Source organism: Magnolia sinica, chromosome 12, assembly GCF_029962835.1.
Source record: "Magnolia sinica isolate HGM2019 chromosome 12, MsV1, whole genome shotgun sequence".
Taxonomy (NCBI): Eukaryota; Viridiplantae; Streptophyta; class Magnoliopsida; order Magnoliales; family Magnoliaceae; genus Magnolia; species Magnolia sinica.
In genome coordinates, this window is record NC_080584.1 from 27,423,958 (window position 1) to 27,449,424 (window position 25,467).

The 25,467-nt window shown below is 39.8% G+C and overlaps 2 protein-coding genes across 3 annotated transcripts; one reads left to right on the forward strand and one right to left on the reverse strand.

Annotated features, from left to right (window-relative positions):
• Positions 1–5,846: 5,846 nt before the first annotated feature.
• LOC131221154 (peptidyl-prolyl cis-trans isomerase FKBP13, chloroplastic-like) lies at positions 5,847–16,801 on the forward strand. Of its 2 annotated transcripts, XM_058216303.1 has the most exons (6): positions 5,847–6,265; positions 7,554–7,646; positions 14,545–14,605; positions 14,693–14,761; positions 14,843–14,910; positions 16,340–16,801. In XM_058216303.1, exons 1-5 carry the CDS (start codon positions 5,888–5,890, stop codon positions 14,860–14,862), a joined length of 621 nt encoding a protein of 206 aa, XP_058072286.1. In that variant the 5' UTR covers positions 5,847–5,887; the 3' UTR covers positions 14,863–14,910; positions 16,340–16,801. The 2 variants fall into 2 exon arrangements, with proteins under 2 accessions (XP_058072286.1, XP_058072285.1); XM_058216302.1 differs by lacking the exon at positions 14,843–14,910.
• Positions 16,802–23,621: 6,820 nt separating this feature from the next.
• Positions 23,622–24,314, reverse strand: LOC131219999 (E3 ubiquitin-protein ligase MBR1-like). Its single transcript, XM_058214977.1, has one exon. The coding sequence runs from the start codon at positions 24,312–24,314 to the stop codon at positions 23,622–23,624; it is 693 nt and encodes a 230-aa protein (XP_058070960.1).
• Positions 24,315–25,467: the final 1,153 nt, after the last annotated feature.

The window sequence follows — 25,467 nt, forward strand, 5'->3', positions numbered from 1 at the left end:
GCATCATGCTTACATTTCATCCTTGCATTAATCAGAGTACTTAGGGATGTTTGATTGTATTACTTTATCATTATGCTTGACTGAATTGAGAACATATTAACCCTTGCTTTATTATTCCACTGAGTTGATCACTCACTCCCACGTTCTGGGATGGTGTTCTGAACACCCACCAGACTCTGTCTTAGTTGCAGATGATGATGCGACTCAGGAGGCGGAACCCGATTATTATGATGATCAGGATGAGTTCTCATATATGCAGTTCTCCGGTGGTTTCGCTTAGACCATCCGGATCGACGGGGCTACAGGGTTTATTTTTGTAGTTAAACTATTTTGAATTATTACATGTATATGATGACTTAGTGATGTATTCATACTCTAGAGACCGATTGTGATCTTTTTGGTTCATACACGTCTATATACATTTTCTAGTCTTCCGCTTGCGTTATATGAATTGATCTGGAGTATGAAATACTGTTTTGGTATAATCTCACTCATGATTAATGCACTACCACAGACAACATTTAATCATCATTATTTATGTTGCATAAGTGATGCGTTGGAATTCGTGGATTGAGTTTATGCTCGACCTCCGATTTTCAGGACGTTACAACTTTCCATAAATAAAGTCTGCAGTCAGATGGTAAGATAAGGGGTTTTTGCTTTTGCACGGCGTGGGTTGTACGCTTGAGCGCTTTATTAGGCGCACTTAGCACTTCTCATGTGCGCATCGTCGCATGAAGCCAAAAGAGCTTTAGTCTTTTTGGCACTAATTCAAATCATTTTGAGCCATGATGCTACTTGAATTGGACTAGAGTCTACTATGAAGTATTTTAACCTTAGTATTGATTAAGAGGATTGTGACATGGCTGTACATGTGACATCTATGCCATGTGTTGCTTATGTGACAACAGTTAAGATGATTAGAACATATGGCTACAGTTTTTACTGTTGGATAACTATTTCTGTCTGAATGAGTACAGAAATAATCGCCATAAGACAAAGAGTTATGTCCTTTCATGAAAAAGAATTGTTTGCTGTGAATGAGTATGGATTTCTTGAAGAGGCACATTAGCATCTCTTCAGGAAGAAATCCATGACCCTTCAATTGTTATAAATCCTGAATACTATGATCCAGAAGTTGATACTTTTAATTCTTAAGATTATATCATCTTCTGTGCAAGTACTCTCAATCTGATCTCTTGCTAAGTTTTTTCTAAACGTCTTAAATGCATATTGGTGTCAAATCTAGAGATTTGTTCAACACTTAAATGTGCAAATTTCCGTGTTGAAATTCGGATTGAAAATTCATTGTATCTTGAAAACAATTTGCAGATTTCCTACATTTGCGCTTGCTGGAACCACCAGAAAAAGGGCAATAAATCTGTCTTCAGATATTGATTATTCGAGTTAAGCCTTGATCTCGATAAATTTGATCGTTTTATTATCTTTCTCTTCTATCCTCCATTGTGTACAAGATTCACTTAATTTCTAACAGTTTACCCTATCACTGATCATAAAAAATCAAGCGATTTGAGAAGGGGAGGGTTATTTTTCTGATAAGTTTTTTTTTTTTCGCTTTCTAGTTGAAAGGACTTTCAATTAAGCACTTTATAACAATCACAATTCATCGATAAAAAGCATAAATAGAAAGTATAGTAGGACGAAAGTTGTAAGTACTATATTAATATTCACAATGAATACTAACAATCAACTTTGATAGACATGACTATTTGTTTGTTTGATATGGAATGAAGCTTTGCGACAAGACGATTGTCTATTCATTGCTCGACCAAAAATTAGGCTTCGTGGTGAGACAATTATCAAGTGCGGGGTGATCATGTATTCGTCACCTGATAATGAACAAACTTTGTAGTGAGGTGGCTAATGGAGGACGGATATTCGATGGTCTATTCATGGACCTAGCCGAAGGACTAGACACGTAGTAAGAAAATTAGTTGCGTTGACAATTAGTTAGAGGATTTAACGTGAAGCAAGTACATGGCAAGATGGTTGATGATTCAACTCTTTGTTCATTGCTTCAGTGAGAAACTGAGATTTCATGGTGAGACAATCAATGGAATTACGTAGCGAAAAGGCTCTACATCCTTTTATTCGAAATTGAGTGACCTTCCTTGCGATCAAATGGTGGGTTCATGTACTAGGGTTGAGGGATGAGTAGTTTGATCCGTCCATGCTTTATGTAGCATTGCAATGGCTAGTAAAGGAAGAGTTAGACCAAAATTAAACTAAGGGTGCCCATGATGAACAAATGATAAGTAGCATTGTATTATAGAGTATAGTTGTGTTGGGTCGGTGTGGTCCTGAAGCTCTTTGCTCTTATCTTTATTTATAAAGATGTAAGAGGTTGCTAGCGTACAATTTTAGGAATTCCTTCCTATAATTTTTCTTTCAATCATTCAACTAATTAGTAGATGTAGTCGATTGCATTCTATTATTGGGATTTCCCTCTACTATTTGTGTGCAATCAATCGACCATCAAGCAAGCATGGCCGATTATATTCTTACAATGGTGCGCACTCTTCCAAGCTATTACGTAAGCTTTGACTTTTCATGTTCCAACATATTTCTATATGACAAATTTTATTTTTTGGTTAGCTTGTTAGTTACACCCATTGTCAGTTCACACTTCATTGTTAGCCACCCTCATTAGGGAATCGATACCAAGACCTTAGTGTTGAAAGGAGGTATCTTTCACTCAGTCTACCACTTGAGCTATGGATCGGGGTATATATGACAACTACTTATTATAAGTCTTTTGATCATATGATGCGTGTCTTGTGGCGATGGGCATCTTGGCCTTTTACAATCTTCCTTCTGTTGATTGCAAGGTCTCATCGTGATCTTCCATATAATGGTGATGTTATGCATTAGCTTTCAAGATGTTTGATATGGCAATGTTAGATCAGGTGTAAGCACTTATAAACATGTGCCGATTTTTTTTCGACCACAATGTTCTTGATTACTACATTACAAGGCCCGTCGGTTCATTATTAAAAACACATACTCGTGCATATAATATACAAGCATGCGGACCACCTGTTATTTACTTCCTCCTAAAAAAAAAAGACAAACCCACGCTACGTACGTAAACATGCTGATGATCGGTATAGATTGTCGGTTGAAAAAAACTTATGTGAAGATCAACGGTTGACAGAGGGTTGATCTATTGTTGAGCATTGGATCGCCAACAACATACATTTCTCCCCCTCATGTTAATATTCTTAAGCCACCCAAAGACATGAAATCACCATAACTATTTGTACCTATTTAGAGGGATACAGGATTCTAGGCCTTTCCAATTGTTGTGAGAGACTAGTTCAAGTGGAAAATAATCAGGGCCGTGTGGCCACACTAACGTACATATGTTGTCATGTGTCGACACATGCACATGTGTGAGAGATAACAACGGTTCGTCATGCCATTTAGGCCTGGGAAGTTTATAATGGTGGGCGTTCAATCACCACTTTTTCCTATGGTGTGGTCCATCTCAGATTTGGATCTACTTCGTTTTCGGGCTGATGCCTTAAAATCAGCTCGCAAAACGGATGGACGGCGTGGTTGTAAACAGTACATACACGAAGGTGGAAGCGGATTGGCCGGTGTACCTCTCACCATTTATACTGCTGCTGTATTGATGTCAGTAAATTCTGTGCATTTGATCATGAAGTATGTGTTATATCCAAACCGTCCATCCATTTGGCGAGCTCGTCTTAAAGCTTGAGACAAAAAATAAAACAGATCTAACTATTAAGTGGACCACACTGCACAAAGCAGTGGGGCATTGAACGTTTAACATTGAAACCCTTTTTGGGGTAACAAAAGTTTTGGATCAATATAAATTTGTTTTCCTTCTTAATTCAGGTCTTTGTGACCTTATTGACGCAGGGGAGGACGTGAGGTCGAGCACCGTCTTCCTCAAGAGGATAACTATTCCGAATCCACGGAACTTCTCTGGACTCCTCACAGAGACTACGAGGAAAGAAAGCAGAAAATAGAAATAAATTCTAATAAATTCGAAATTGATTGATGAGTAATTAAAAACAAGTTCACAACCCTTTAAATAAGGGTACCAAGCAATGAGAAAGAAATCAGAATCAAACTACAACTCAAACTCCTAGAATCCGTGACTTACTATAAATAGTAAACTTACTATTTATAGACGGTCGTGATATCTACTAGTGTGCAAGGTTTTTGGCTAAAAATAATAAGTGTCCTATTTGGCTTCACCAAACTGTTCTCCTAATTATTCTAAGCTCTTTTCACGTTGGGCGCAACTCTTAAAGCCGACGGATGAAGAGTTATAATCAAACTAAAACTTATTATTTATAGTAAAAACAGGATTAAAACAGGAAAACGACCATCGATCAAGGGGTTTTTCGCAATTCCGGGCTGCGCAACCCGACGTAGCGGGTTGGTTGGCTAAAGTAGCTCGTTCTACCCTAAAATCATATATTTTACGTTAGATACCTCATTCCAGATTGCGAGATACGCCCGATCTAAGGTCCGATGGTTCGGATCACTTCTATTGTTGACCAGGCCTTTCCTGATCCATCTTGGCCATGAAACTGTCCACGACCCGCTCTACATCACTTATGAACATATTGGATGGAAAATAACCGTTATGGTGGGCCTTATGATTTGTTTAATGGTGAAAATCATTACCTCGCTGCTATTTTTGGTGCGGTCCAGATGATCTTGTGATATGATTCAATTTTTAGATTATACTTTAAAATGATCTTAAAAAATAGATAAACAGTGTAGATATAATAAATACATAACCGCGTGGCGCATAGGTGGTGAAATTCCACCAGTGTGAGTGTCAACCCCCGGTCAAGGGTTCGAGTACATAGGTGGTGAAATTCCACCAGTGTGAGTGTGTGGGGTGCGTGTGCGTGTGTTAAAAAAAAAAAAAAAACCGCTAGCCCATGTAACTTTGATCTCCTTTCAATCGATCGTACAACACGGAGCTTGAGAAGCGTCAGTGCTCGTCTTCGCACGACACGTACCACACACCAGCTATGTGTTTCATCCATTCGGTTCTCAGGTGGACCGCACCAAAGGAAAACAATAGTATTGGATATCCACCATTAAAATCCTCCTAAGGCCCCACTGTACTGTTTATTTGACATCCAATACCTTGATAAGGTCATACAAACCCAGATGAAGGGAAAAAACAAAGTTCATATTGATCCAAAGCTTTTATGGCCCTAAAAAAAGTTTTTAATGGTCTATGCTCATTCAACACAATTTCCTGTAATGTGGTCCACTTGAGATTGGGATATATCTTATTTTTTGTTTTAAATCATAAAATGATCTTTAAAAATATATGGACGGCATGGATGAAACACATACATCATGGTGGGGCCCACAGAGCACCGACCATCAGCCATCGGCTGGTGGCAGGGGTAGTGGCCGATCCGTTTCCCATCCACTCCCCCTCTCTGGCGTCCGTTTTGTCTCCGTCGTCTTCAGGATCAACGTTTGTCACTGCCATTGGGCCCAGAATTCTTAGTATTATAATGATCAGAACCGTCCATAGTCCAGATTCTGCACTCTAAGTGCCTCTCAACGAAGCGTTTTCTGAAAGGACGATTATTATTAGAACAATGAAAAGAAAAATTTTAATGGCTGAAAGTCAAATATGAAAATCAAATGTGTGCATCATCATTAAAGTGTAATTATGGGTTAATAGTTTTTTAATAGTTGTAAAGAGAAGATTGACGGTTCAAATAACTGGACCATCTCATCACGTGTCCCAGATGATGGCGACAGACCCTCATCCTCAGTCGCGACAGACGGCCAAACAAACTCATATCTCCTCCTTGTCTATCTTTTGAATTTGGTTGGAGAGTAGAGAGAGAGAGAGATGAGCAGCAGCAACACGTCGGCTTTCTTGCTGGGATCTTATCAATTCCCCAACCCATCTAGTCGATCACGAATCTCGACCGTTCATCCCAAGCAATGGCCCACCGGAACAAGGACCACTCTCTCCTGCTCCCTGGCGAGCGACGACCATGACGACAACCACAACCAGAAAAAGAAGAAGATGGCTTTGAGGGGTTTTACGAGAAGAGAGGCGATGGGACTGGCCTTCTCTTTAGGCCTTCTCGATGCACTCCGGCCAACGCAGGAGGTCGCCGCAGAAGAGGCGCAGTGCGCACTCACCGTCGCTCCTTCGGGTCTTGCCTTCTGTGACCGATTCGTCGGGTCCGGACCCGAAGCTACCAAAGGCCAGCTCATAAAGGTATATAGAAATGTAGTTATCTAGTGTTCGATGAAAAAAAATCTCATCTTTTCTAACGTGCGCATGGGGTTTACATTCCCCTTCCCCGAATTCTGAAAGGAAATTATGCATTGCTATTGCTCTGCCGGAATGGCAACTTCATTGCAGGAATGTGAAGCTGTTGTCTGCTGGGGCCCACCATGGATGGTCTGTTCAATGGGCGCGGATTGGGTGAGGGTGGGGTAACAGCTTAGTGGGTGAGGCCCCTGACCGTGGGGCCCACCTTGATGTATGTGTTGTATATCCATGCTGTCCATCCATTTTTCGAGCTCATTTGAGGCATGAGCCCAAAAATGAAGCAGATCCAAATCTCAGGTGGACCACACCATAGGAAACAGTGCTGATTGACGACTTTTGTGGCCCATAAGAAGTTTTTAATGGTCAATCAGCACTGTTTCCTGTGGTGTGGTCCACATGAGATTTGGATCTGGTTAATGAGCTGGATTAACGGATGGACGGTGTGGATATACAACACATATATCAGGGTGGGCCCCACGGTCTAGGGCCTCACCTGCCAAGCTGTTACCTTGTCCTCACCTAATCCAAACCTCTATTCAATTGGGGCAATAGGAAAATGTCCACCAATAGGATAGATGTGATTGTTTGATGGAGGAGATTTTTGGTCCTTCCCACATCTGTGGGGCCCACAGATGACCAATCTGGATTACTGAAAATTGGGACCTGTCATGAATAGGTGATTCTTGAATGGAGGCCCCTCGCTGGACAATCTTAACCATCCAATATGATGCAGGACAATTAACCACTTGCTCAAAAGGATCGAACTGAAAGAGCTTGGCGAATTAATCCATTTATCTCATAGCCCAGGCCCCACATTGCATGGGTTAGGACCTCGGCCGAACCCCCCCCCTTGTGGGCCTCACTTTACATGGGTTCTGCTTCACTCAAGCCACCCACTTCACATGGGCCACCCACCTCAAGTGTGTCCTCGCATTTCATAGGCTACTCCACTTGAGCCCAGTGTGAAAATGCCCCCGCATTACAATATTTGCCTGCAAATGGATGGTTAAAACAAGGCAGTGGGAGAATTTTCACTGATTGGATGGATGTGATTGTTGGGTGGGGTGGATTTTTGGTCCATCTCACATATGCGAGGCCCACTAGAGTGCTGGATCGAATGGACATTTGAGGTACTTGAGGCTAAGGATTTTATGTTAGCCTGATTTTGAAAGTCTGATTTTTTTTTTTGGTATGATGTTGTTTTCTTCCGTTTGGATGAATGAATCTGAAGGCACATTATGTTGGGAAGTTGGAGAATGGGAAAGTATTTGATAGCAGCTATCAACGTGGAAAGCCTTTAACATTTCGTGTAGGCGTTGGTGAGGTAGATTCTCTCCTCCTTTTTGTGCTGCTTATATTTCAAGAGTTATTTGATGGGTGCACTGTGGATGGGCCATGTCTTCAATTTGTACAAGTGGGCTCCATGTCTCACTGAACATTCTTCGGTTGTAGAAGTGTGGCCTGTGGTCCATTGATTCAGATCATTGATGTGATAGGCATACTGGATTGACCTTGTAAATCTCCTTGATTGGACTGCTCCAACTGTTCGATTGATGCCGGTAGAGATTAAGCAGCAGAGGTCATTCAATTGAAAAATAACAAGGTTGGATGGCTGGGGTTGTCTAGTTCAGGTGATTTTGGGCATGTGGTCCGTCCATTTTGAGGTCCATCAAACCATTGGTATGAATCTCTAAACCATGGGCTCCCCCTGTACAAGCTAAAAAATTGCAACGTATCTCCAGGTCAAGAATCATATGGTTTCTCTCACTTAAATGAATATAAATCATGTCTCTTCACTCGTCTCGGGTTTGGGCAAACGGCTCCGTAATGGCCGTTATGGATACCATGACTAGAGCAAAATCCAATTATAACAAAGGGTGGTTGAATAATCACTTGTAGCTAACACTTGATGAGTAAATCATATCAATTGAAGTTCTCTACAAAGTCCTAATAAACAATGGTTGTTTTTTTTTGACTAATAACTTAAATTAATGCAAAAAAGATCCATCAAGACAATGGACAAGAGTCCCTTGTACAAAGATGAGCTCTATGGACTCCTTTGCAAGGATCGGCATCGGTTGGGACCTCAGTAAAGGTAATAGATGAATAACGACAATGCATTCTAATGTCATTTTAGTTTTAAAAAAAATAGTGTCCATGAGATATTGAGTTTGCAGCTCCTAGGGGGTGGGGAGAGCCAACTCTAAATGCTTGTAGGTTCTTGCTTTATCTGCCAATTCACCGTTTCCATTCAGGAAGGAGCTTAGATAAATGGATCCCCTAGAAGATATACATAGAGGTACTTGAAGAGGCTATGGAAACTGTAATGTTGGTGACTAAGGATGATGGAAATGGTTCCTTACGTTTAAAAATTCTTTTATTTCTTTCATTTGAGATTCCCTACATTAGCATGGGGAAACATCTTTCAAAGAGCTATGCCTTGAGGCTTGAAAGGTTCATTTGGTCCAACCCTCTGTGATTCCAAATATGGAACCTGAAAAGACCCAAATGGCCCTAGATAACCTAGAAAAGTTAGACCAAATCTTCTATGCTTAACACTCAGTAACAAGGTGATCCACTGATTCCTCATTCCTTTTGCGCATCATGTCAAAAAATTAGTCTTGTGCCAATTTCTCTTTTGAAGATTGTCTACTGTAGTGATTGCCAGGGCTCCGTATCCTAGACTTTGGATGATTAGTAGGAGGTTGTGGGTAGAAGGCCTTAAGATCTGATTTGGCCGGAAGCAAACCGTTGTGAGATGAAGACCCAACCATCTCATCTTCATCAAAAGGAAATATTGCTCACCTATATAAAAAGGTCAATGAGTTCCACCACCATAACTATTTCGGTATCACAAAGAATTCTATGAAAGTGAGATCACATCTCCTTTTCTTAGGCTGGTTCGTAGGAATATTTAACCAAAGCATGTACCAAGGCATTTATTGATACCAAAGGGTAAATACCAGGAAATCCTTTTTCCTATGTGGACATGAATATGAAAATTGGTATCATATTGGTCGATACATGGCTGTATTGTATTCGTATCGGCACTGTATGATACGTGATATGGGCAGTGTTTGAATTATCTCCGATATTATTGAAATATCTCTGATATTATCTTTATCTCTAGCTCAGTGATACCGATAACACTAGTAGCGATACCGACAATGCTGGTAGTATCTGAAATTCTAGGTATTAGCAATGTATCGCTAAGTATTGCCAACGTATCAATATCGCTAATGTAATCGTCAATATTTTCAATGTAAATTCTAGGTGTCGCTTGTATTGGCAATGCATCAATATCGCCAATGTATCGGCAATATTTTCGACTATGTAAATTCTAGGTAATGCTTGTATCATAAGTGTATTAATGATATTTTAATAATATCGCTAATGTATTGATATCATCAAAATTTTGTTTATTAGAAAAAAAATTCATTTTTTTTTTCATGGGCACATGGTTGTATGTAGTGTTCAATTTGTCATTGATAATATTGACAATATCTCTATATTATCAATATCGCAACATGCGAGATATTGAGACCACAATCTTTCTTTTCCTTTTCAATTGTTGATGATTTCTTGGTGAAATATCACGTGTTGTTGATATTTTACAATATCGATGGATGTTTGGATGGAAGGTCGGATGGTTAAATATGCCGGAGGGGATGGTTGGACTAATTTCTTACAACAGTACATGCTTTTAAGGTCCCATTAAATGGAAACTTGTTATGCATGCATTTTTTATTTTTTTTTTTGCAAATTTTTTATTTCTAATTATGCAAATATGTACATTTTAACATCTCCTAAAGTTTTGTTGAAAATTCCACTGTTTCTTCTATGTTTCCCCGCATTTCTAGTTATCAATGATATTATCGGCGATATCGATATAGTTTCTGTATCCCTAGCTAGCGAAACTTGTAGTGATACTGATACTTTGAACATTGGATATGGGTTCGTATCATCATATTGGTTTGTTTCAAGAAAATGATGGCGCATTGCGCATTTTTCCCTCGTTCCCTACCTTTTCCGGATACCTTCGTGTGTAGGGATTGTTCAATAGCCATTTCCAACCAGATTTTTGTTGGAATCAAAGCTTACATTATTTGGGTTTGAATTGATGAATAGGACTGAATGCATTTTTGGGGAAAATCAAAGAGTAGGTAAAAGTCCTTTTTTGTTGATTTTTTTTTTCAAATATTTTTAGCAATCATAAATGAATAATATGTTAGAAATGCGAGCATTATAATAATTTTGGAAATTTTTTTTCCATGTATTTTCACACCACTGTTAGCAAGGCGTACGTGTGAAATATCCAAGCCAGCCATATGTAAGATTGCAAAAAAATCATACAAAGTTTTGTAAACTGTCATCTTATTTATAATTGGGCAGTGACATCTACACGGTGAGGTCCACTGGCTGGATGGCTTGGATATTTCACCTGTCTGCCATATTGGCGTGTGCATTGACTAACTCGTACACGTGTAGGCTTAGCAAAGCTCTAGCAACCTATCATCTATCGTTGTTTTTTGTAATATTTTGAATCCTGAGTGTGTAATCATGTGTCTTTTAGTATCTCCTGAAGTTTCATTAAAAAATTCTACCTTTTTCCTAATGTTTCCTCAATGTTTCCCTTAGACAATGATACATTCCCCTATATCCGCTATACTATTGATGATATCAATACATGTTTCCATATCCCAGGTCTACAATACATGTAATGATAACGATATTTTGAACACTAGGATGGAAGAATAAGTAGACGTGATGCAAGCTTCTATTTATCCATTTCATACCAAATCCCATCCTTTAGAACAAGTATAATAGGAATAACCAATTAACCCTATCATTACCTGGCAAATTTCTGCTTCTTATAGAGTGTATACATTCTTTGGCAATGAGGATGGCATCTTCCCTACACAAATGCTCCTTGGGATGGGGAAATAATGAATTCCATCGAGCCTATTTCAGAGAACTTTTGTGAAGATTTAATATGAGCTTCCAAATAAGCTTATAGGCCAAAAATTGGTGATTTCTGCTGCTCTCTCAACTTTGGGAATCAGCATGATAAATGTGAATGAGCTCCCTTGTGAGTTCTTTGCAAAGAACTTGCTAAATACATCCATAAGATCAATTCTGTTCACTTCCCAAAGACTATGGTTGAAAGCCATTGTGAAGCCATCAGGGCCTGTGACATTGTTTCCGTAGAAGAGATCACTTCAACGGTCATCATCATCATCACCATAACACTTTAGGATCTGCTTTTAAATGGTAGATTGGGAAAATGTTTAACCATCAGCTTCCCATTAAAAGTCAAACTCCCTCTTTTACTTGAGCTCGTAGAACTTGATGTCGCAAAGACTTAGATTTTTACCGCTTATATGCCAACACGGTTCCACCTAGTATTGAGCCCAACTATTACATGCACACCCTAATTGAGCAAGCAAAGTAGGGTCATGGATGGGCAATTTCCGGGCAAACAACTAAAGACGAAGTACCCACACACATGAAGGGTCACGTTCGAATAGTTCTGCCGGAACCCATCAATACATGATTACCGATACACATGCCAACACGGCTAGGCCTCACACTACACCTTAGCAAGTGCCACCCATAAAACGGCATTTGAAAAACCTTTGACGGTAACACACAATACTAAACAAGCGTACAAAGAAAGCAAGTTGCAAATTTTTTTGAGTGTTTCTAAGTTAGTTTGAACCACCTTTGTGCAATCTATCAAGATTAAAACACAATATCTAGCCGTTTTGGAAGAATTGAAGCTTCGAGGACCGAGTTCGGGGAAATTCGAAAAGATTGGTAAAAATTCATGTATTTGTTCTTTTCTTTGTTGGAAATGTTTATATTCAACATTATATCACCAAATTGATTAGATCTTACTAGATTTATGGTAAATTTGGCCATTTTTTTTGAAATTTTCATTCTTTTTATATTCTCGCTGTTTATATATATATATGTCAGAAAAATTTGAAGCTTTTGGTTGGAGCATGGATTGGTGAAATTCATATATACTCTTTATATCCACACGTGCATGGAATAAATCTGAGTTTTTCATTTGATTTTCTATTTTTTGGGATTTATTTTAAATTTCAACCATTTTTTCGAATGAATAGCACCAAATTTAATTTTCAATTTTTTCTTTGTATTACTTAGGCGGAATGATGTCAAACTCTTAGGGATATGCATTAGTGGGATGAGTGCCATAGATTGCTTGAATTTGGAGCCAATTTTGCGGCATTCGAGTGCTCCTAGTCCTAAAAATCGGTGGCACTAGTTATCCAAATTTAATTTCAACTTTTTCCTCTAATTACTTGGGGGAATGATGTTAAATTCTTAGGGATATGCAATAACGAGATTAGTGCTATAGATTACATGATTTTGGGGCCAATTTAGGGGCATTGAGTAGCCCCCAAAATCGGCACATTAGTGGAATGAGTGCCATAGATTGTATGAATGGGCTGATTGGGGGGCACTTGAGTGGGCTCCCAAATTGGCGGCACTTCTTATCCAAATTAATTTTATTTATTTTTCTTATAATTACTTGGGGGGTATGATGTCAAGTGTTTAGGGAAATGTATTAGTGGGATTAATGTTATAGTACATGGATTTTGGCTTGAATTTGGGGCATTCTAGTGGTCCCCCAAATCGTCGACACTATCAATTCGAATTTAATTTCAATTTTCTCTTATAATTACTTGGAGGAATAATGCCCAGTGCTTAGGGATATGCATTAGTAGGCTGAGTGCCATAGATTGTACGAATTTTAGGCTGATTTGGAGGCATTCAAATGGTGCTCCAAATTGTCGATACAATTCATTTGAATTTAATTTTAACTTTTTCTTAAAATTTCTTGGAGGCAATGATGTCAAATGCTTAAGGATATGTATTAGTAGGATGAGTGCTATAGATTGACTGAATTTGGGGCTGATTTGGGGCATTCAAGTGTTTTCCCATATCGGTAGCACTATTCATTGAAATGTAATTTCAATTTTTTCTTATAATTACTTGGAAGCATTGATGCCAAATACTTGGATGAGTGCTGTCGATTGCATGAATTTGAGGCCGATTTAGAGTCATTCAAGCGGTCTCCAAAATCAACGACATATTTCTTCCAAGTTTAATTTTAATTTTAATTTTGTCTTATAATGTCAGATTGTATAGAATATCGAGTGGATTTGGGGGAATAATGTTAAATGCATATGGATTGGTGGGATGAGTGCCCTGGATTGCATGAATTTTGGGTAGATTTGGGAGCACTCGAGCGGTTCCCCAAAGCAACCACACTATTCATCTGATTCAATTTCAAAATTTTCTTCAAATTTCTTTGGGGGAAAGATATCAAATGCTTAGGGATATGCATTAGTGAGATAAGCTATAAATTGCATGAATTTGTAATTGATTTAGGGTCTTTTGACCCCAAATCGGCAACTTTATTCATCCGAGTTTAATTTTAATTGTCTTATAAGTACTTGGGTGGAATGATGTCAAATATTTATGAATGTGGATTAGTGGAATGAGTACCATACGTTGTATGAACTTCGGGTAGATTTTGGGGGCATTTAGGTGGTTCCCCAAATCAACAACACTATTAATCTGATTTAATTTCAATTGTTTTCTTAAAATTTCTTTTGCGGTATCATGTCAAATGCTCAGGGATATGCATTAGTGAGATGAGTGCTATAGATTGCATGAATTTGGGGTCGATTTAGGGTCATTCATATGGTCCCCCAAATCAGTGACATTGTTCATCTTAGTTTAATTTTAATTATCTTATAATTACTTGGGGGAAGGATGCCAAATGCTTACGAATATGGATTAGTGGAATGAGTGCCACATATTGCATGAATTTCGGGGCATTTGAGTGGTCCCTTTAATAAACTACACTGTTCATCTGAATTTAATTTCAAAATTTTCCTAAAATTTCTTGGGGGAATGATGTTAAATGCATAAAGATATGCATTAGTGGGATGAGTTCTATAGATTGTATGATTTTGGGGTCCATTTGGGGGCATTCGAGTTGTCCGTCAAATCGGTACACTATTCGTCCAAATTTAGTTTAAAATTTTCTTAAAATTACTTAGGGGAATGGTATCAAATGCTTAGGGATGTGCATTAGTGGGATGATTGCTCTGGAATGCATCAATTTTGAGCCAATTTGTTAGAACTGATTGCTCTTCTGTGTCCCTTGCGAACAATATATGCAGGTAATTAAAGGGTGGGATCAGGGTATATTGGGTGGCGATGGAATTCCACCCATGCTTGCTGGTATGCAAACATGTGATTATACTTTTGACCATGTCATTCTCTAGTGAAAGTGTTAAGTGATTATTAAGCTATTTGAATATTCTTTAGGTGGGAAACGTACATTAAAGCTTCCTCCAGAACTTGGATATGGTATCAGAGGTGCAGGGTGCAAAGGAGGTGATTTTTCTCTCTTTTTTTAGGCCTTAATTGTGTTGCTTCTACATTTAATTTTCCTGTTCTCTTGTCTTGAAAAATCAGTTCTCTTTCCTATGTCATGACTTATGAGGACCAACATCTATTACTCCATGAGGCAACATGCAGAGAAGGTTTGATTGTTATAACCATCCATCCTAGAGGCACTATTTTGAATGGCATTTGCTCCAATTATTATGATGAAAGGATGATCCTGCCCGTTGATTTGTGCACTTTTTTGTGAGCCATTGAAACTTCCTTTTTAATGTTCCACATTCAGATATGCACAACAATGGTCAGAATGATCCGTAAAATGTAAGTTTCTAATGTAGCTGATGTAGGACAATTAACCACTTGCTCTAAAAGCTCGAACTGTTAGAGTATAGCGAATTAATCTCTTTATCTCATAGCCCAGGCCTCACATCACACTGGTTAGGACCTTGGCTGAACACCCCTCGTGGGCCACAAATCACATGGGCCGCCCACCCCGAATGTGTCTCCGCATCCCACGGGCTACCCCACTTGAGCCCGGTGTGAAATGCCCCTGCATTAATCACCCCCGGTGAGGAGTCTCGTACACGAGACTACCCCCGTGGGCCCCAAATCACATGGACCGCCCACCCCGAGCGTGTCCCCGCATCCCACGAGCTACCCCACTTGAGCATGATGTGAAATGCCCTTGCATTAATCACCCCCGGTGAGGAGTCTCGAACACGAGACCTCCCCCGTGGGTCCCAAATCACATGGGTCGCTCACCTCGAGTGTGTCCCCGCATCCCACGGGCTACCTCACTCGAGCCCGGTGTGAAAATGCCCCTGCATTAGTAACTCATCTAGGTAGCACCCAGAAGATAGATGGTTCACATCATTAGACCAACTCGCACATGGGACACAATGGGGAGATCCATGATGGTAGATTGGTCCTTGCTGACAATATATCTATGTTTGCATGTAATTACAGATGCAATGAGTGTTTTTTTTTTTTTTTTTTAGCTTGTTAGTTAGCTTGTTAGTACACACCCATGTCAGTACACACACTCCATGTTAGCCATCCCCGCTGGGGATTGATGCCAAGACCTCAAGTGTTGAAATGAGGTATCTCCATTCAGTCTGCCAGTTGAGCTATGGATCCGGGTGTATGCAATGAGTGTGTTCCGAGGATTTCCATTTAGAGGAAATACATAATGCTTGATCATGCTTTTATTTGGCTTAACACATTTCATACATGGGGCTCCTTTGGTTATCATATTCTTCATATGGTAGGCCTAATTGTGGATGAGAGAGATCCTAATATCCTCCCATCAGAAAATCCTAGTTCTCCATTTGGACCCTATTATATGCATACCATTGGTAATTTTCCACTTTCATTGTCGGGCCACTGCATCAATGGCTCTGGTCACCCAGGGAAGGTGGCTTCACCTGTAACGTTGCTGGGTTGAATGAAAAAGTGCTTGTTGTCTTGATTGAACATCGTACAACCTCCTTGCATCAATATGTAGAGAATCGATGAGCATGCTAGGCTCTTGAGATCTTCAGCATTCACAGTCTACATTGCATGGTGCAGGTTCCTGTATCATTCCTCCAGACTCGGTCCTTCTGTTTGATGTGGAGTTCATTGGCTAGGCATGAAAAGTTTTGGTCTCCTGGCAGAGCTGAGATCAGAGTCCCGAGATATACCTATTTGGGTGGAAGCTAGTATCATTTTTATCTTTTCTTCTTTCCATTCTGACATAACGGTGTTAAAGAAAATCAAAGATGGGTGCATGGTTCACCATGGTAAAAAGCCTAACCCTGCTAAATTTGGAACAGCATAGTCGACTCCCTCCCTTGTGTGTTGTGCTTGCCCCTTGGTATTCCACATATGACCTTCAAGAGGGAAGAGATGAGGTTATAGCAACAACCACGCAAAGCAAGCAGAGTCATCTGGAGGTATCTCTCTTCTTGCTTCCCAAGAACCTATTTTCCTGCGGATGCTTCTTTATACTTTAGGGCTTTTATTAAATATAAACAGAAGCTGTTCTTTGTACTCTTTTTTTCCCCATGGTTGTGTTATTTTCATTACTTCATTGCAGGAATTATATCATTTGCTAGTGGACGGTGATGTATCATACTCATGGACGTATCTTTTCTACACATAGCATGCATGTATGTTGGTCTAGATACCACTCACGAAGGGCATGGTCTAAGAATCACAGTCACTGGATGACCCTTTGGTGGGATTTGCTTTTGCAGCGACAGACACTTGTTTTGGCAGGTAATTTGGGCATGAACCTGAGATCTCAATGTTTAGGTGAAGAGCTAGAGCCTCTTTAAGTGCCTGTTTGGGCGCCCCCCCTCAAAAGGGGTGCTTGATGCCTAAACGTGGTTTTCTACCAGACCCCTTGTTGTGTTGTGTTTTGTTTTGCTATACATTTGCAACCGTCGATTTTGCAATCCGATGAATTGGATCATTTTTAAAAATCACAAAAATATTCCAATAGAAACTGGTATCAATCATGACTATTGAGTTCACAAATTCGATGGATCAGAGCATTAAAAAAAACAAAAAAAAAATTCGAAAATATACCCCTAGCAGAGAACCCACGAAAGGTTCAAAAAAATCCCCAGCAGAGTTCTAAATCTTAATTCTCCCCAATGAGTAACACTACATAATTGAGATGATGGAACTAATTGATAGATTAGAATCTTGAACATGGCTGCCCAACCGATCTTGATCATGGTTGGGATAAGAGGAAAGCAAATTGAATTGTCATATCCAAATTATCATCCCCCGTAGATCTAAATTCTTAACTCAGCTGCTGACCATGGAAAGATGGATCATTCTTTTGCATATTTTTAATAAAAATCAGTTCTCTGAAAATCCTGCAGGTATCCCTAGTAGAGAAATCATGTGGGCTGGATGACATTTACAAAAATCATATGCATTAAAAATCCCCACGGAGTCTTACTCCCAAGTGTGGGGTGACTTTCATAACAAAAAACATTAAAAGAGCGTCAGGCTTTTGAGGCACTAAGAGATCTTCCATGTTTCTGGTTGGTGTCCAGCGCAAAAGTAAATAAGATACGACGATTCTCGGTTTTCCTAGAACTGTTAGATTTGCATGCACACAAAGAATGGTCAGTTTGAACTTTGAGTGATATAACAATCATACTAAATATTAATGTTATGAATGGATGATAGGCTAAGTCCTAATCAGAAGAAACCATTTGAAAAGGTGTAAGAGACAAATTGTAATCTAAGTATCAAAACCAACAGACTACGCGAAAAAGGATCACCTGCAGATATCTAGTCTTGGATATTTGCGTATCTTGATTGAGTTTAAGTTGGTGTAGTGAGATCCCCATAAGGCTTCAAAAAGCGCAAGATAAGCTAACTACTTTGATAATTGAAGGAAACAAGTACTCCTGGGGTGATCTAGGAAGCAACATACATTTTAGTTCTAGACAGTATGCTTGTAAGGCCACAGAAAGTGCAAGAGCTCTACTTTACTATGTTTTTCCGATATTAACACTGGTCATGAGCGAAAAGGTTGCGATTGGTTGGACATAAAGCCAAAGAAAGCACGGGGACAAGTACAACATTTTTCCTAAACCCCCATGATATGTGCAAGTCATATACTTTCGAAGAATAAACTAACTCTGATACAAAGGCAGACAATGAGTGTAGACAATATTTTAATATGATTACGGAGGGCGGGGTGTCGACTCGCTTTGGCATTCAGTTGTACACAACCTCTGCCAAAGAGGAGCATCTGTAGACACCTCACCTCAGGCTGATAAGTTCGATAAAGATTGAATAAAAATCCTAACCCATATTCATAACCCTAAGCCAAACTTGAATCCAAACCCTAAACCCTAATCCAGACCTTAATCCACATCCGACACTAAGAACCAACCAAACCCAGTTAACCCAGTCACATTAACTCGACAAAACCCTAAACCTGGTCGTGAAGCCATACTTTAGGATAAACCTAACCTATAGAGTTAAACCTTGAGTCAACTTAGCCAATCAGCCCACATATCCAACCCAGTCAACTCACGTTGTCAAGCCAAGTCTGTAAACCTATTTTGGCCCAAGCCCACTCCAAAGCCTAAATCAGAGAGAATGGAAAACTACAAAGTAGCTTCGGAGGACTAAGGTCGTCCATGTGTGGGAGAAGCCTCCCTCTAAAGATGGAGCAAAAGTGAAGGATGAAAAAACACCCATGGTGCCACTCGCCATGTGGCACTAACTGTACTTTAGCTAGCTGCTCAGTCAAGTTATTGTGAAACTCGCTAAGCAATTTATTTTGGCTTAGACCTGGTTGGACTTGTCAAGTCAAGAAACCTCTGAGAAAGAAAAGGTTCGAGCAGCGTGATTTGAACGCAAGATCTAAACCAAGCTAGCAAACAACAGTATCCAAGGAAGGAGTGAAAATGGTGTTGGGCTTGAAGGTGGAAGAAAAGTGGGCTTAGAATTCCCAAGGAGAAGGTGGTGAGGCTAGTGTAGGTTTTGGATGCAACAAGCTCTTTTCTGTCTTTGTACTCGGTCTCCTATTATGTGAGGGTAGATCCATGAACCACCTTTGGGACAACAATATTATCAAAGAGGAAGCGGATTGCGTCCTACCCCCACCCGGACGGTAATCTGTCTGGGTAGAGCTCTGTGGGGGCCACCGTGAAGTAAAAGTATTATCCACTCCATCCATCACTATTTAAAGATCATTTTATGTCATGAAACAAAAAATGAGGTAGAATCAAGGCTCAAGTGGACCACAAAGTGGGGATTGAATGACCACCATTAAAAACTTCTTGGGAGCTTCAGAAGTTTCGGATTAAGCTGATATTTGTGTTTTCACTTCATCCAGGTTTACATGACCTTATGAATAAGTTGGATGGTAAAAAAACATCAAAGTGGCCCTTAGAGAGGTTTCAATGGTGGATGTCATTATCACCATTGCTTCCTTTTGTGTGGTCCACTGGAGATCTGGATCTGCTTAATTTTCTGGATCATGCCATAAAATTATCTGAGAAAGTTATTAACGGCGTGGATAAAACCCTTAAATCACGGTGGACCTCATAGAGCCTTGGCGGGGGTAGGACGCAATCCGCTTCCTATCAAAAAAGCTTTGTCGAATATTCTAAACTATTTCATGTTTCTTTTTAAGTGACCGAAGTCTGTTATGGATAGGCTAGAAAATTTGAGGTGAGATTTTTTTGTAGTGTGGAAGAGAATAAAAAATTATATCTATTAATGTGGGCTGAGGTGTACAAGCCTTACGGGAAAGAGGGAGTTGGTATTAGGAAGTTGGAGAGTACAAATTGGATCCTTACTCTTACTTGGGTGGTAGACTCTCAGGAGTTTCAACACCCGGTCAAGGGTTCGAGTATCCATAGGTGGTGAAATTCCACTAGCGTGAGTGTGTGGGGTGTGTGTGCGTGTGTTTAAAAAAAAAAAAAAAAAAAAAAAAAAGAAAAGAAAAAAAGAAGAAAAAAGTTGGAGAGTACAAATTTCATCTCTTGAAGCAAATGGTCGTGAGATTTGGGATGGAATAAGGGAGCTTACGGAAAGATGTGATTGTCAGCAAGTATGGTATATTTCTAGGAAGATGTATGGTTAGGAGATGGGCTGCTTTTTACAGAATTCCCAAGGTTAGTAAAACTAGCTCCGGAGGTGAACATGCCTATATATCCGTTGCTTTACTATTTTGAGTAATGATGTGGTTTGGCTCCCCTTTGTCGGATAAATTTATTGAATGATGATGTAGAAGGCTTGGTTCGGCTTTTGATGGGTCTTTGGGACATTTTTCATACTCCTACAGGCTGTTTGATTTTCCAAATCCCGTGTAAATGGGTAATAATTATTTCCTCGAGTAATTAGGGCATTGTTCATGCTGGATTTGACCCCTACTTTTTTAAGGCTAAAAGAGAGGGCACTGTGAAATATGTGAGGGACCCACCATGATGTATGTGGCTTATCCACACTGTCCATCCGTTATGCCAGCTGAATTTAGGGAATGAGAAAAAAAATGAGGAAGATCCAAAGCTCAAGTGGACCACACCATAGGAAAAAGGAATTCGAACACCTACCGCTAAAAATATCATGGAGCTGCTATTTCCTTTGGTGTGGGCCACCTGAGTGTTGGATCTGCCTCATTTTTCTCCTTGTGCCTCAAAATGTTCTACTAAAACAGATGGATGGATTGGATATATCATATATATCATGATGGGGCCCACACATCTAAACAATTCCTTTTGGACTGGTTTTCAAAGCGGAAATACATGCTACTTTTCAAAGAGGATGAAAAAGTAATAATTGCTAATTTACAGATAAGTCAGGTGGCTTATCTCTTTGGTCATTTTATAGGATGGTATCTCTGTGGAGGGAGTAGCTCGTGGTCAAAGGATACTGCTCTTGCCTGGTTGGGGGTAGAAATAAAGTCCTTACCATTGATAATCTTCAAAAGAGGTAGATGGTTATCCCCAGTATCTATGTCACATGCATGCAAAACATGGAGACAGTAAATCATTTGTCTATCCATTGCCTTTTTGCTTGTGAGGTACCTATGTCACATGCATGCAAAATATGCCGTCGATGCCGTCGGGGTTAATAAAAGGCTTGTTATTAGCATGGCATGGGTGCAGATCCAGTAAAAAAGGAATTATGGTCCGGAGGCCAGCCATGTTTGCAGTAGTTTAGGCTCTTTGGGGGAGAGGAACAATCAATGCTTCTATAACGAAAGTAGGTTAATGCTTAGAAGTTTTTGGAAAGTTGAAGCTAGATGCTATAGATGGGCTTTCTGCTAGAAGGGATTTGATGAATGTAATTTTTCTTTTTTGTTTGAGCTTAAGTCGTAGTATTCATTGTTGAGACGGTCCTCTTGGCACTCTTTCTCTAATAAAATAAGTTGCAACTATCAGCCTAGAAACAGTGTTAGTCCCTGCCTTAGTTGCAACAGAGATGACTTGTCAACACCGGAGATGGAAAGTGCATGCCCATTTAGCATGCTAGAGGATTTAAGAGCAGAATCTTCAGACAGGCACAACAAAACGTCCCGACCTATACGTGTTTGGCTGAGTGTGGGAAGTTTCAGATGGTATATTTCAGCATGGTAGATCGCTGATCGGAGGATATCGTGCTGGTGACATGCTCATGGTGACTTACCATGTATAGATAAAGTGTTTATAGTTAGACCATTATCTGATTGACTCATGTAGCATTGCCAAGCATGTATCCCTGTGATTAAGAGAAATCTAACGATTAATGGTTTAGATTGTGTAATGTAGGACACAGATTGCATACTGAGTAAACTCTATAGGGCCCACTGTAATGTATCTGTCTTATGCATGCCATCCTGTTTTACCCTCCCATTTTAGGGCATGAGCCAAAATTGCTGGCCATACCACAGAAACAGTGGGATAATGACTTCCACCCTCGAAACCTTCCAAGAGCCCACAATGATATTTATTTGTCGTCCAACCTGTTCGTAAGCTCACACAAACATGGATGAAGGGGAAACAGGAGAGGCACTACCACTGCTCAAAGCCAAAGCTTTTAAGCACTTCCATCAATAAACCCTGTCTAACCTACCGTATGCCTTAGCTATGTCTAGTTTCAAACTCAAACTTGTCTTTTGCTTCTCTGGCATTCTTCATTGAGTGAACAATGTTGTGGGCTAAGGGCAAGCTCCAATTTAAGAACATCTCCCTTGCGCGATTGGGGCGCCTTACTAGATCGAGCCCTAGATAGTAACGAAAGGAGCTTCTTCAGACGGTGCCTTTTCCGGACTGAGAAAAGTGATAATTGAAAGACTAAATGGTATATAATGGTCTCTTTTACATGCCTGTGGCCAAGGAAGACTTGTTACATTATTAAAATAATTGATATATAATTAACTTATACAACGCTGTTATTAAATTTAGCTAGACCGGACAAGACCCAATTCTATTTTAATTGGGTCCAATTTGATGCTTACTTATCTGAACCTGACCCGACCTGAATTAAACCAGGTCCCAAAAGATGAGATTAATGAGTTCAAAAAATTGAACACAAACCTATTAGAATCGGATTGGGGCATCATCTACAAATTGAGAATCCTCTAAATATAGAGGGAGTGCATCATCAACATATTGGGAATCCTCTAAATACTGAGGGAGAGAACTAGCTGCGGCCCCTCCTCACCCAAGGCGATGTGGCCCTTATTATGGGGCCCACCTTGATGCATATGTTCTATATTCATGCTGTCCATCTATTTTTATCATATAATTTTAGAGCATGAGTCCAAAAATGAAGCAGAACCAATTCTCAGTTGGACTGTGCCATAGGAAACAATGGTAAATGAACATTAATGAGCTACAAAAGTTTTGGATCATACACATTATTTTTTTCCCCCATTTATCCAGGCTTAAGTTTACATTATCAATTATCAACATGTTGGATGGAAAATAAACATTAGGAAAACATTAAAGTGAGCCTAGGAAGTTTTTAATGGTAATGCATTCAAACACTATGATCCACCTGAGAATTGGATTTGCTTCATTTTTAGGATAATGCTTTAAAATGACATGGCAAAACTAATGGACGGCTTGAATATAGAATATATGAATCAAGGTGGGTCCCATGTTAAGGGCTGCACCTAATTGGCTCCCACATACAAATGGCCCCCAAAATTATTGATCCACATCAATAAAACTAGAGTCACAACAACCTGATGCCTCTTTCAAGAGTGAAAGAATCATCAAATAATAAATGAATTCTGATTCCATCATTCCAAATGTAGTTTCAAATACAAAATATATCATCAGAAATAAAAGAATTAAAAAATTAAAAAAATAGAAAATAAAAATAAAAATAATGTATATCCTCCTCAAACTCTAACCCGGCACAAAGGACACATGTTACTCTGCTTCAACCATCGAGTAATGCAAGCTCCGTGGAAAACATGCGAGCAAGGCATGCGCTTTACTTCCATACCTTCACCAAACTCATCCAAACAAATTCTACAATTCTCCATCCAATCTCTTTCTTCTACCTTCTCTGTTCTCAAAGCCTCCTCAATTGATGATCTTGAAGCAGGGGTCCCGCCGAATCTTCCACTGTCCCCATTTATGTCCATCGAGTCTGTAGTAGCCTGATGGATCACTTCATCTTCAAAGTAGAAAGATGACGTAAGATGTTCAATCTCCAATACAACCTGCAGCGAGTAACGTCCCCTTCTAACCACCTCTTCTGCTATAGAACGGAGAGAGACGGCAATGGATTCTTTCAAATTTCCAAGTGCACAGGAACATAACTCTAGGTCGGAAAGCATCGTGGGAATGAAGAGCTGCAGGTTCTGTGGAATGAGTAAGCTGGACATCTCGACTGACAAGGACTTCGTTATGTTCAGAATCTCCGTGTCAGTGGCAACTGTAAAAGTGAGATCATGTCCGGACAAATCTAGCAGTCGACGATGCTTCTTCTTCAGACGAATTTCGATGGCTGCGATTGGTTCTTGAGTTTCATTACTTTTCTTTATTTGGCCGGAAATCTTACAACTTATGGTGTGATCACGGGCCATGTTTGTGGTAAGCTCTCTAAGGAAGGAAGGAAAGAGTTGAAGGAAAGCTCTGTAGAAAGGAAGGAGAAGAAAAGGTTGATTTACAGCTTTCCTTTTCTACGAGACTACGACTAATATATACACCGTATCGGACGCGGATTGCGTCCTACCCTAATCCGTCCGGGCGGGGCTCTGTGGGGCCCACCGTGATGTAAGTGTTTTATCCACGCTGTTCATCGCTTTTCTCATATCATTTTAAGGTATGATCTTAAAAATGAAGTATGTCCACAGATCCAGTGGACCACACCAAAGGAAGGAAGCTCCAGTGATAATGACACCCACCGTTGAAACCTTTCTAAGGGCCACCGTGCTGTTTTTTTTTACGGTACAAACTATTAATAAGGTCATGTAGACGTGGATGAATTGAAAACACAAAAATCAGCTTGATCTGAAACTTCTCTGAAGTTTTTAATGGTGGAAGTTCAATGTCCACCTTGTGGTCCCCTTAATTCCTGGACCTGCCTTATTTTTTGGCTCATACCTTAAAATAATATGAGAAAAATGATGAACGGCGTGGATAAACACTTACATCACTGTGAGCCCCACAGAGCTGCCGCCCGGACGGATTACCGTATGGGGTAGGACGCAATCCGCGTCCCACCGTATCCTTCTCGAAATCGGATTGCGTCCTGAGTTACCAAGTACGCTCTTATCGTACTGAATAAACTCAATTTGGCCAACGTGAGTTACTACGCAAGGGTTTACTAGGTACGCTAAGGACGTTAAATGGAATTGCAGTGGGTCCGGTGCCAATTTCACTCAATGTTAGCTAGTTGTGTAGGTCCCATCATGATGTGTGGGCTATATCCACACCGTCCACATATTTATTGAATTCTTACCGTTGAAAACTTCTTGGGGCCATATAAGTTTTGGATCTACCTCATTTTTAGGCTCATGCCATAAAATGAGGTTACAAAACAAATGAATAGTTTAGATACAACATGTGTGTTATTCTTAGTGATTTCAAATGATGGTGGATATATCCATTTAATGTACCACCGTATTATCAACAAATCATGGCATTGATCTTATCCCATGGCAACAGGGGACAATCCCTGCCATGGGTAATAATTATATATTTTTAATCCCATCCCACCTTGTTCCTTCTAATCCC

Coding starts and splice junctions, on each gene's coding strand:
- LOC131221154 (XM_058216302.1), top strand. CDS start 5,888: ATGAGCAGCAGCAACACGTCGGCTTTCTTGCTGGGATCTTATCAATTC. Junction 7,647..14,544: donor TTCGTGTAGGCGTTGGTGAG/GTAGATTCTCTC, acceptor CAATATATGCAG/GTAATTAAAGGGTGGGATCA. Junction 14,762..16,339: donor AGGTGCAGGGTGCAAAGGAG/GTGATTTTTCTC, acceptor TGCATGGTGCAG/GTTCCTGTATCATTCCTCCA.
- LOC131219999 (XM_058214977.1), bottom strand. CDS start 24,314: ATGGCCCGTGATCACACCATAAGTTGTAAGATTTCCGGCCAAATAAAG.